Genomic DNA, 13,407 nt, shown 5'->3' with positions numbered 1-13,407 from the left:
ACAAAGATGTCCTTCTATTCACTGATAATAAATAAAAAGTCAGCTTTCCCAATGAGTCCCTCACGGGCACATTTGGTATTCATCATGTATACCCGTACACAAGCTTATGTGATAGGGGACTTTTAGCCGAACACATGACACCGTTTTCACATGTGCTTGTATTTGTGAATGTATATATATTTTATACACTCTGATGATTGGATTTATATTTAACATTTTTACATCCTCTTCATGTTTACAGGTTTACAGTATACGTACCCGCTCTCGGGCTGTGGAAATTTTTACTACATGTGCGCATATGGTTTGTAATATGGATATGCTGGAAAAGGTTAGTTGGATTTCCCAAGTCTATCTCCCTTTCTATTATAAAGCTTATTTTTAATTCTCTCTGTGGTTTTATTAGAACAATTGAGAGAATGACAAACTGTTCCAGGACAAAATTTGCCTAAATGGAGTCCCAAGACCAGAGTCTGTGTTAATGACTTTATCTCTGACTACTTCTGTTTAGCTCAGTGTACATGCCAATGTTGTCTCTTGTCTCCTTTCCTTTCGCCATAGCAATTGAGTCACTGGCATGTAAATGCCGTGCACACCTTGGTATGAGTGGGCATTGCCTAAGCAATAGGAAAGGAAGACAAGATGTCTCTATATGCTTAAAACTATTGCAGTTTCTTACTGACTCACTCATCTCTGACTACAGTGTTACAAGTACGATATTGAATCAGCCCCTTGCCTACCCTTCGGATTATTGGGGCAAGTCGTATATACCTCCCCCTCAAGGGGGGCGTGTTCGGTGGCCCCTTCTGATCTCCCATTTGCATTGGGTTTCAGAATGTAAGTGCCTAGGCATCTGGATATCTAACACCGTCTTATTTTGTTTTCCTAAATGTTTCCCCACAGCTAGATTACCATAAGTCCCGTTTGCATACGTGGCAGAGGTTACCCTTCATGTTTATTGGCCGAGCGAACGTAGTCAAGATAAAACTTCCATAAAATCAAAAGATATGCCTCCACTCTGGATGTGTAAACGCTGTACAGTTAAATTGCCCAATCTCACAAGATCTAAATTATTTTGCTTCACAATTGCCACATCTGCAGGAATGGATCAGGGGAGGGAGTGGGGACAATCTTCTGACACTCTTGGTGGCATAAACGGGCACTGGTCACTCTTCTCTGCAAATCTTATTGCGGGGACTGTGATGGGACCGTAGTGCATCAAGAGGTGAATCTGGAACATAGTCAACAAGCTGATTCATGCCATCGTATTGCATCCTGCCCCTCCACTGTAGGGAGCTCTGCAGCTAACGAAATTAAGATCTTAGCAGGCTAAATCTGTCTGTGCCCAGGAAGGGTAGGGGTTTTCTCTTTATACCAAATATGGGTCTGGAGCCCTAAAATCCTTTGCTACTCTACTCTGTTAGTTGATCATACCTCATTCCTACTTCTGTTATTTACTACAGTGCACCCGCTTTACATGACTTTCCTATCAAATGATTTCTGTCCTCCTGGAGTTCTAGTAAACAAGTCTCCTTTCTTTATAGTTACCCTCTGAGTGCCTATCATAATACTATGCCCAAACGTAGTGGGAGATGGGAAATTGCAAAGGGCCCCTTAGAGCATAAGTAGTTTGTCGATACCCTGGATAGTCCTTTGAGTGCCACACATTTGGCTTGCTTTCAACAAATTCAGATTTTTATACTCCACAGAACATACCTTACCCATATACGTCCGTTTAGATTTGGAAGGAGGAGTGATTACGCATGTCCAGGAAGCAATACCAATGAGGTGGGTTAACATCTCGGTCACTAGAGAGTGGGGAAGTGAGTCTGGTAATCCCTGCTATAGCGCATCGGCCTAGTGCTGATGTGCTGTGTCTTAAACTGGGTACACACTGAGCGATATGTCTGTCCGATCCACCGGATCAGAAGCCATATCGCTCAATTTGGCATCTATCGTGCAATGTGTATGCCCGATATGCCCATGGTAACCAACACATCAGTCCTAACAATATCGCTAGCATCCTGTAGTATGCTAATGAAGGATATAACCTGATCATTCCATACTTAATTAAAGTCGCTCCAGTGTGTACAGGCAGACCGAGCTTTCAGGGATTTGCACATGCGCAACCTGAGCTGCCAGACTCCCTGGTATGCGCCTACTTATCTGCTAGCACACATACTGGCAGATAATCATGCTGATATGTGAAAAAACGATAAGACACAAAAGGGCACTTATCACTTAATGAATCTGATTTGCCATTGCTATACAGTTTTATATGGTGATTGCGAAATCATTAGGTATCTGCTCCAGTACAAACAGCGGCTCAATGTAAGTGTCAAATATTGCATTTGACACCTAGCGTTGATTCATACATTCTCCCCCGACCCCCCCCCAAAGTGTTTAATGTCCTCAACCCAGCGAAAGTTTGTATTACTCAAACATTGTTAGCCTGCACTGACCCTGCCCTTGCTGAAAGCTGCATTAACCGGAATGACCCTTCCAGCCATGAAAAATGTGTATACATGACTAGGAATGCGTTATCTAAATTTGATCTCAGTCGTGTATTCAATAGTTGTCTGATCCTTTCCGACATCTGAGTATTCGGATTTGGGCATTCACGACAATGCCAATCCAACTTTATTTGTTTTTATTTATTTTTTTCTTAATCGGATTGACATTGTTGGAACCGGGGCCAAACTCTGTCGTATTTTGCAGCAGAATCTGACGAAACACGTGGATCCGTGGCTAATCCGCCGATCCACATGTTTTCCTACAAGTTGGAGTTCTCGACTTGTCTGAAAAACAGAGGCAGAATTGAATAGGTCGGACCCCCTTCCGACCTAAAAAAGTCGGTAACTGCCGTCTTTCCGACAAGACGGCAGTTTCCGACTTCAATTGAATACCCCCCATAATGTTAAAATGGTTAGTCTATCTTGGCCAGACATTTAGGCCTAAGTTTATGGTTGTACTGCGATTGGGCCATTCTGGCTATCGTTGGCGGTTACAAATGTTTCTGTTGCTGCACCAATTGCTTTGTCTTGTCCAAATCCCTGGTATACAGTGTGAGTCTTTGTTTAAGATGTTTTTACTACTGTGATTGAGTACATGGATGTTTGTATGTGTTGTCGGTTGTGAATTTCAAGCTACCAGGTTCTGGGATACAATGTGTTAAATATGGAGACTGCCACAGGACATTTCAAAAAGGATAAGCATTTATTTATCTAAGTCACAATAATGAAAACATACAAGTAATAACAAGTTATATTACTTAGCTGTTTCTCAGAAGCTTAACCACTTAACTGACAATTTTCCCCCTCCAAAAAACGCTCTGAAATTGTCAGGTTTTTTTTTTTGGAGTTAATTAGGTGGTGAACATGAATTTAACCCTATCCAAAATGATTTTAGTTGAAAAAAAAAAATATATAAAAAATATTTTGATTATTATTTAAAAAAAAATTTCTTCCAAACATCGAATATCGATCGAAAACATTGTGACCATCAGAACATCGCAACCATTGCGGCTTTCATTTTGAAAGCCGGGACAGCCTCCAGGTACACAGGGGGGGCTTAGGGGGGTTAATTCACTCTCCCCAGCTGCTGCTATTGTCTACAGCCGCTGGAGAGGGGGGGTCCTGCTATACTGATCGGCAGCACGGTAATCAGTAGGGAAGAATGCGGGGAGGCAGCGGGACCTTCCGGGCCCTCTAACGGCAGCAGCGGAGGGAAGTTTCCCTTCCCTGCCGCTGCTAACACTGTTTATCTGACTTGTCGCATCCTGTGTGACCAAGTCAGATAAAGCACTTGCAGGCATGGTCGCATCTGATGCGACCATGCCAGGCAAGTGGTTAAAGACTGTCCCGGAAAATGGTTGTTGGTAATAAGTAGTTTCAAAGAAATAAGATTGTCGTCTTCATGGGTCCGGTCTTATAACTCTGAGTCATTAAGCTGAAGTGAGTTTGTAGGAACTAACTTGTTATGTGTAAACCTCTAGGGCTACTTTATGGCATGCCATGATGAACACTGTAACATGGTCTTAAAAGATATTACTTTGTGTCTGTGAAGCTGGGTGCAGTAGTCGTTCACATAAGATAATTTATTTCAAGCCTGACTGATTCCCCCTTCTCTCTCTCTCTCTCTCTCTCTCTCTCACTCACTCACACACACACACACACACACACACACACACACACACACACACACACACTAACTACCATAAACATAGCGTACTAGACCGTTTCCACCTCATATACTAATAATAGGAACATATATAATAAGGCAGCATAAAAGCTGTCTACACTCCCCACTCACTGGGGGAAATTCAAATGTTTGGAAAGTCGGTTGGGTGTCTGTTTTTACCTGTCTATTAAACACCCAACTGACTTTTCAAACAATTGAATACCCCCCACTATGTCTTCTCACACTAGGTCAAAGGTGAAAGGCAGCTTGTTTCTTAAAGTGGGGCTATATTTCTAGCTGGTGCTTGTGTCTGCATAGCACTGATATCATCATATAAAAGTATATATAATATCTCAACATAAGCAATAGTTGTACATAAGCAAAATGAAGTCTTACATGAACAACATGGAGTCAAAAAGCAGTTAGAAATATCACCCCGTACAGTATGTAACAAGCCTGGTTGAATTTTCTGCTCTTTTTGATTTTTTTCCCTTATGTATGCCTAAATCTTTAAATTAAAAAAAAAAAAAGTTTTACTATGTACAGATTTGCATTTTGTGTACTTGTGCTTAATTTGTGTGACAGCTAAGTTTTGTGTTTCACATCTATCACTGAAACTTGGTTATGATTGCTAAAAGCTGTAACACCATCGTTATTGACAGAAGTGCTCTAAAGCTATTAATGACCTATTTTTAGAACTAATATGTACAGTACAATTTGTCCTAAATAAGCAAAGCTATGGTTTCTTACTTTTCGAACATGAAAATACAAAACCTAAGAACTCTACGAAAGTGGTATTTATCTTTAAAGGGTTCAGCGTGACTGTTGAACCCAAGGGGTGCATTTTGCAAACATAACCCTTATGCTAAGACTATCTAATTCTTTAACAGATGCACATCACAAGCCTGATAGTGGGTTTAATCTCAATAGTGTGAACAGTTTTTTGATTTACAGTACTTTATCCATATTACTGATGACTACATAGGGGTGGGGTGATGAAGTCTACCTTAAATGTAAATACTAAAAGTGCCCATAAACTAGTGCGATTTTGGCCGATTTCATCCGATTCCGATGTTTCTGGACACTAAATCGGATGAAAACTTTAAAAACACATATGCTTTACCCCCGATCTGATGTGCGGTCCTGTGAGCATCGGATTGGAGCTCCTAGATCAGAAGTACTGCAATATATATATTTCTCTTTCATCCACTAGGGGACACTGGAGCATTCTTAGACATTAGGGGTGTGAAGCTTGCAACCGGAGGTGTGGCACAATCTAAAATTAGTGTTGTCTGCACAGCCGGCTCCTCCCCCTTCACATCCCTCCTCCCTCAGTTTTGAAAATTGTGCTGGAGGGACAGCACGTGGAGCACAGAGCTCCTGACTAAAAAGAAACTTTGGAATATTGGCTGCGTCACCCTAATGAAAAGGGTGACAAAGACCATTGAATCCTGTGAGACAAAGATCCCTTTTGAAAAGGGATCTGTATCTCTCAACAGGAGATCCTCGGCAAGTGAGTACTGGTTGTATGAGGGCCCTAGTTTAGGATGGCAAGGGCCGCATAATTAAGGAGGTCTCCCGGTCAACAGCTAGAGCAGGGTCCCGTGGCACAGCTCAGGATAATAGTGTGAGACCCCCCACTAGGGCTAGCGGTCAAGCGTGGGGCTCTGCAGAAAGAGTGTCTCCCCTGTAGATTAGCAGCGCTGCTACGGGACCTGATGTGAGCGGCCCCGGCGAGCGCAGAGACGGGACTTGGTGTCAGACACGGAAGCAAGCGCCACTACGGAGAGTGGCCCCGGCGCGCGCAGACCAGCCAGTTGGAGACGGAGGCGCCGCTACGGGACCTGGTGAGAACAGTCCCGGCGCGCGCCGGCCAGCGGGGAGAGACTGAATTTAGTACCGCACGGCTAAAGAGATTCCCTCAGCCGCGTGAGAGGGTAATTAAGGGGCACAGCACAGAGACCAGTGCGGATGGGCTCCAGTTATATAGAGAAGCTGCTGCTGTAGTTTAGTGGGTTAAGGCTCATATAGACTAAACCACATGCCATGGTACTAATCTCTATGGGGCATTGATTAAATAGATGTCCAAACACAGTGGCGGCCATCTTAATAATTCCTTACAGGCGCCAAATCTGAGGGGTAAGGGTGAGCCCTCCCCCTGTTATCAGTTAACCAATAAGATGGAAGAGGGATTTTATTAAGTAACAGCTCCCTCTGCTGGTAAAACGTTGTATGTTCAGTACTATGAGGATCTCCTAAAATATAATTATAATTTCTCTAACGTCCTAGTGGATGCTGGGGACTCCGAAAGGACCATGGGGAATAGCGGCTCCGCAGGAGACTGGGCACAAAAGTAAAAAGCTTTAGGACTACCTGGTGTGCACTGGCTCCTCCCCTTATGACCCTCCTCCAAGCCTCAGTTAGATTTTTGTGCCCGAACGAGACGGGTGCAGGCTAAGGGGCTCTCCTGAGCTGCTTAGAGTAAAAGTTTAAAGTAGGTTTTTTATTTTCAGTGAGACCTGCTGGCAACAGGCTCACTGCACCGAGGGACTAAGGGGAGAAGAAGCGAACTCACCTGCGTGCAGAGTGGATTGGGCTTCTTAGGCTACTGGACATTAGCTCCAGAGGGACGATCACAGGCCCAGCCATGGATGGGTCCCAGAGCCGCGCCGCCGGCCCCCTTACAGAGCCAGAAGAGTGAAGAGGTCCGGAAAATCGGCGGCAGAAGACGTCCTGTCTTCAATAAGGTAGCGCACAGCACCGCAGCTGTGCGCCATTGCTCTCACAGCACACTTCACACTCCGGTCACTGAGGGTGCTGGGGGGGGGGGGGGGGGGGATAAAAAAACCTTTTTTTTGGCAATAAAAACCTTTTTTTTTTTGGCAAAAAATACATCACATATAGCTCCCGGGCTATATGGATGCATTTAACCCCTGCCAATTTTTCCATTAAAAAGCGGGAGAAAGGCTCCGTCCCCTTCACGGCGGCCTATCTCCTCAGCACACTGGCGCCATTTTTTCCTCACAGCTCCGTTGGAGGAAGGCTCCCTGACTCTCCCCTGCAGTCCTGCACTACAGAAACAGGGTAAAACAAGAGAGTGGGGGCACTAAATTGGCATATTAATATATACAGCAGCTATATTAGGGAAAAACACTTATATAATGTTATCCCTGTATATATATATAGCGCTCTGGTGTGTGCTGGCAAACTCTCCCTCTGTCTCCCCAAAGGGCTAGTGGGGTCCTGTCCTCTATCAGAGCATTCCCTGTGTGTGTGCTGTGTGTCGGTACGCTGTGTCGACATGTATGAGGAGGAAAATGGTGTGGAGGCGGAGCAATTGCCTGTGTTAGTGATGTCACCCCCTAGGGAGTCGACACCTGACTGGATGGTCTTATGGAAAGAATTACGTGATAGTGTCGGCACTTTACAAAAGACTGTTGACGACATGAGACAGCCGGCAAATCAGTTAATACCTGTACAGGCGTCTCAAACACCGTCAGGGGCTTTAAAACGCCCGTTACCTCAGGTCGACATGGACACTGACTCCAGTGTCGACGGTGAGGAAACAAACGTATTTTCCAGTAGGGCCACACGTTACATGATCACGGCAATGAAGGAGGTTTTGAACATTTCTGATACTACAAGTACCACAAAAAAGGGTATTATGTGGGGTGTGAAAAAACTACCCGTAGTTTTTCCTGAATCAGATGAATTAAATGAGGTGTGTGATGAAGCGTGGGTTTCCCCCGAAAAAAAACCTGCTAATTTCTAAAAAATTATTGGCATTATACCCTTTCCCGCCAGAGGTTAGGGCGCGTTGGGAAACACCCCCTAGAGTGGATAAGGCGCTCACACGCTTATCAAAACAAGTGGCGTTACCGTCTCCTGATACGGCCGCCCTCAAGGAACCAGCTGATAGGAAGCTGGAAAATATCCTAAAAAGTATATACACACATACTGGTATTATACTGCGACCAGCAATCGCCTCAGCCTGGATGTGCAGTGCTGGGGTGGCTTGGTCGGATTCCCTGACTGAAAATATTGATACCCTGGACAGGGACAATATATTATTGACTATAGAGCATTTAAAGGATGCATTTCTATATATGCGTGATGCACAGAGGGATATTTGCACTCTGGCATCAAGAGTAAGTGCGATGTCCATTTCTGCCAGAAGAGGGTTATGGACGCGACAGTGGTCAGGTGATGCGGATTCCAAACGGCATATGGAAGTATTGCCGTATAAAGGGGAGGAGTTATTTGGGGTCGGTCTATCGGACCTGGTGGCCACGGCAACGGCTGGGAAATCCACCTTTTTACCCCAAGTCACCTCACAGCAGAAAAAGATACCGTCTTTTCAGGCTCAGTCCTTTCGTCCCCATAAGGGCAAGCGGGCAAAAGGCCACTCATATCTGCCCCGGGGCAGAGGAAGGGGAAAAAGACTGCAGCAGACAGCCTCTTCCCACGAACAGAAGCCCTCCCCCGCTTCTGCCAAGTCCTCAGCATGACGCTGGGGCCTTACAAGCGGACTCAGGCAAGACGGTGGGGGCCCGTCTCAAGAATTTCAGCGCGCAGTGGGCTCACTCGCAAGTGGACCCCTGGATCCTGCAGGTAGTATCTCGGGTACAAATTGGAATTCGAGACGTCTCCCCCTCGCCGGTTCCTGAAGTCTGCTTTACCAACGTCTCCCCCCGACAGGGAGGCGGTATTGGAAGCCATTCACAAGCTGTATTCCCAGCAAGTGATAATCAAGGTACCCCTCCTACAACAGGGAAAGGGGTATTATTCCACGCTGTTTGTGGTACCGAAGCCGGACGGCTCGGTGAGACCCATTTTAAATCTGAAATCCTTGAACACTTACATAAAAAGGTTCAAGTTCAAGATGGAGTCACTCAGAGCAGTGATAGCGAACCTGGAAGAAGGGGACTATATGGTGTCTCTGGACATCAAGGATGCTTACCTCCATGTCCCAATTTGCCCTTCTCACCAAGGGTACCTCAGGTTTGTGGTACAGAACTGTCACTATCAGTTTCAGACGCTGCCGTTTGGATTGTCCACGGCACCCCGGGTCTTTACCAAGGTAATGGCCGAAATGATGATTCTTCTTCGAAGAAAAGGCGTCTTAATTATCCCTTACTTGGACGATCTCCTGATAAGGGCAAGGTCCAGAGAACAGTTAGAGGTCGGAGTAGCACTATCTCAAGTAGTACTACGACAGCACGGATGGATTCTAAATATTCCAAAATCGCAGCTGATTCCGACGACACGTCTGCTGTTCCTAGGAATGATTCTGGACACAGTACAGAAAAAGGTGTTTCTCCCGGAAGAGAAAGCCAGGGAGTTATCCGACCTAGTCAGGAACCTCCTAAGACCAGGCCAAGTGTCAGTACATCAATGCACAAGGGTCCTGGGAAAGATGGTGGCTTCTTACGAAGCGATTCCATTCGGCAGATTCCACGCAAGAACTTTTCAGTGGGATCTGCTGGACAAATGGTCCGGATCGCATCTTCAAATGCATCAGCGGATAACCCTGTCTCCAAGGACAAGGGTGTCTCTCCTGTGGTGGTTACAGAGTGCTCATCTCCTAGAGGGCCGCAGATTCGGCATTCAGGATTGGGTCCTGGTGACCACGGATGCCAGCCTGAGGGGCTGGGGAGCAGTCACACAGGGAAGAAATTTCCAGGGCTTGTGGTCAAGCATGGAAACGTCACTTCACATAAATATCCTGGAACTCAGGGCCATTTACAATGCCCTAAGTCAGGCAAGACCTCTGCTTCAGGGTCAGCCGGTGTTGATCCAGTCGGACAACATCACGGCAGTCGCCCACGTAAACAGACAGGGCGGCACAAGAAGCAGGAGGGCAATGACGGAAGTGGCAAGGATTCTTCGCTGGGCGGAAAATCATGTGATAGCACTGTCAGCAGTGTTCATTCCGGGAGTGGACAACTGGGAAGCAGACTTCCTCAGCAGACACGATCTTCACCCGGGGGAGTGGGGACTTCACCCAGAAGTTTTCCACATGATTGTGAACCGTTGGGAAAAACCAAAGGTGGACATGATGGCGTCCCGCCTCAACAAAAAACTGGACAGATATTGCGCCAGGTCAAGGGACCCTCAGGCAATAGCTGTGGACGCTCTGGTAACACCGTGGGTGTACCAGTCAGTGTATGTGTTCCCTCCTCTTCCTCTCATATCAAAAGTACTGAGAATCATAAGAAGGAGAGGAGTAAACACTATACTCGTGGCTCCGGATTGGCCAAGAAGGACTTGGTACCCGGAAATTCAAGAGATGCTCACGGAAGACACGTGGCCTCTACCTCTAAGAAAGGACCTGCTCCAGCAGGGACCATGTCTGTTCCAAGACTTACCGCGGCTGCGTTTGACGGCATGGCGGTTGAACGCCGGATCCTGAAGGAAAAAGGCATTCCGGATGAAGTCATCCCTACCCTGATCAAAGCCAGGAAGGATGTGACCGTACAACATTATCACCGTATTTGGCGAAAATATGTTGCGTGGTGCGAGGCCAGGAAGGCCCCTACAGAGGAATTTCAACTGGGTCGATTCCTGCATTTCCTGCAAACAGGACTGTCTATGGGCCTAAAATTAGGGTCCATTAAGGTTCAAATTTCGGCCCTGTCAATATTCTTCCAAAAAGAACTAGCTTCTGTTCCTGAAGTTCAGACGTTTGTCAAGGGAGTACTACATATACAGCCTCCTTTTGTGCCTCCAGTGGCACCTTGGGATCTCAATGTAGTTTTGGGGTTCCTAAAATCACATTGGTTTGAACCACTCACCACTGTGGACTTAAAATATCTCACATGGAAAGTGGTAATGCTGTTAGCCATGGCTTCAGCCAGGCGTGTTTCAGAATTGGCGGCTTTATCCTATAAAAGCCCTTACCTAATTTTTCATACGGACAGGGCAGAATTGAGGACTCGTCCTCAATTTCTCCCTAAGGTGGTTTCAGCATTTCACTTAAACCAGCCTATTGTGGTGCCTGCGGCTACTAGGGACTTGGAGGATTCCAAGTTACTGGACGTAGTCAGGGCCCTGAAAATATATGTTTCCAGGACGGCTGGAGTCAGAAAATCTGACTCGCTGTTTATCCTGTATGCACCCAACAAGCTGGGTGCTCCTGCTTCTAAGCAGACTATTGCTCGTTGGAATTGTAGTACAATTCAGCTTGCACATTCTGTGGCAGGCCTGCCACAGCCAAAATCTGTAAAAGCCCATTCCACAAGGAAAGTGGGCTCATCTTGGGCGGCTGCCCGAGGGTTCTCGGCTTTACAACTTTGCCGAGCAGCTACTTGGTCAGGGGCAAACACGTTTGCTAAATTCTACAAATTTGATACCCTGGCTGAGGAGGACCTGGAGTTCTCTCATTCGGTGCTGCAGAGTCATCCGCACTCTCCCGCCCGTTTGGGAGCTTTGGTATAATCCCCATGGTCCTTTCGGAGTCCCCAGCATCCACTAGGACGTTAGAGAAAATAAGAATTTACTTACCGATAATTCTATTTCTCATAGTCCGTAGTGGATGCTGGGCGCCCATCCCAAGTGCGGATTGTCTGCATTACTTGTACATAGTTATTGTTACAAAAATCGGGTTATTGTTGTTGTGAGCCATCTTTTCAGAGGCTCCTTCTGTTATCATGCTGTTAACTGGGTTCAGATCACAAGTTGTACGGTGTGATTGGTGTGGCTGGTAAGAGTCTTACCCGGGATTCAAAATCCTTCCTTATTGTGTACGCTCGTCCGGGCACAGTATCCTAACTGAGGCTTGGAGGAGGGTCATAGGGGGAGGAGCCAGTGCACACCAGGTAGTCCTAAAGCTTTTTACTTTTGTGCCCAGTCTCCTGCGGAGCCGCTATTCCCCATGGTCCTTTCGGAGTCCCCAGCATCCACTACGGACTATGAGAAATAGAATTATCGGTAAGTAAATTCTTATTTTAATATTTCCAAAGGAATTCTATTGCAAAGATCCTGACGAAAATACACGGAAGCAAACGGATACCAACTCTAACATTGTAACTGGTTTACAGTTGGGGTGTGGGGATTTGTGAGTCGCCTGGTGTTTTTTTTTATTTATTTTTTATTGTATATTTATTGACCTAATCCTATATATATATATATATATATATATATATATATGTATATATGTATATATGTATATATGTATATATGTGTATATATATATATATATATATATAATATATATATATAGGGCAGGTAATTCCAGCCGGATCCGACTTTCACTTCCGTCATCTCTGTCTTTCTCTTCCTAGTTTAAAAGGTGAAAGAACTGTGTAATACCCGGGTAAGGGGTTTAAATAACATGTCTAAAGCATCAACCAAGACATGTTATGTTTGTACGAAATGTAAAAGGAAGAGCATGCGGGTTGGCAGCTCCGGGGTGTGCGATTACTGCTTGGACAAGGACGCCCCACCTGGGAGCAGTGCTCCGCCTAGGTCATGGGAGGACAACCTTGCGAATAGAATCTCCATGGAGATGGCAGAATCTCGCAAGCAGCAATCAGAATGGGCTGCGGGATTCTCTAAGACAATGGAGGAATTTTTCATCAAGTTAACGCCACCCGCACAGGCAGAAACGAATGTGTGCAAGGCAGTTAAAAGACCTCTTCCTATTATACAGGAATCAGGAGGAAGAGGGCCTTCTCATTGATACAGAGGAAGGTGAGTTAATTGAATCTACCCTAGAGGCCGATTTTTCCAGAAGAGGACATGGCAATCTCAGGTATTGAGTCTGGCAGAAGAGGTAAAGGAGCCAGAAGAATTCGATTTATTCGAATCCCAAAAGCCGCATTCAGCAGTGTTTCCCGTTCCTAAATCCCTCCAATCTCAGATGGAGGAGGCTTGGAAACAGCCAGACAAACTCTTTCAATTTCCGAAGAGGTTTCAAGCGACTTAACCCCTACCCAAGGGTGTGATGGATAAGTGGGAGAATCCACCTGTAGTGGATGCTTCCCTAGGAAGGTTGTCGAAGAAGACAATCTTACCAATACCTAATGTGACGACTTTAAAGGATGCGTCAGATCGAAAGGTGGACACAGCTTTAAAGTCTATTTTCGTAGCAGCAGGTGCAGCACAGAGACCTGCAATTGTATGTGCTTGGGTCAACAAGGCCATGGGCGCATCGTCTGGGCATATTGTACAGGCTATTGAGGAAAATAGCTTGGAAGGGATTACCCAACTGGCGGAACACGTTAGAGAATC

At 45.7% G+C, this 13,407-nt stretch overlaps 1 protein-coding gene across 2 annotated transcripts in view; it reads left to right on the top strand.

Moving 5' to 3' along the window:
• IPO9 (importin 9) overlaps positions 1–13,407 on the top strand; it is a 202,156-nt gene that overhangs the window by 22,943 nt on the left and 165,806 nt on the right. For both annotated transcript variants that reach the window (XM_063954813.1, XM_063954812.1), the window contains exon 6: positions 242–328. In XM_063954813.1, the coding sequence (XP_063810883.1) occupies positions 242–328 (87 nt within the window). The remainder of the gene's footprint in view (positions 1–241; positions 329–13,407) is intronic.

The sequence above is a fragment of the Pseudophryne corroboree genome, chromosome 2, assembly GCF_028390025.1.
Source record: "Pseudophryne corroboree isolate aPseCor3 chromosome 2, aPseCor3.hap2, whole genome shotgun sequence".
NCBI lineage: Eukaryota > Metazoa > Chordata > Amphibia > Anura > Myobatrachidae > Pseudophryne > Pseudophryne corroboree.
This window is presented reverse-complemented; position numbering and strand designations above follow the sequence as displayed.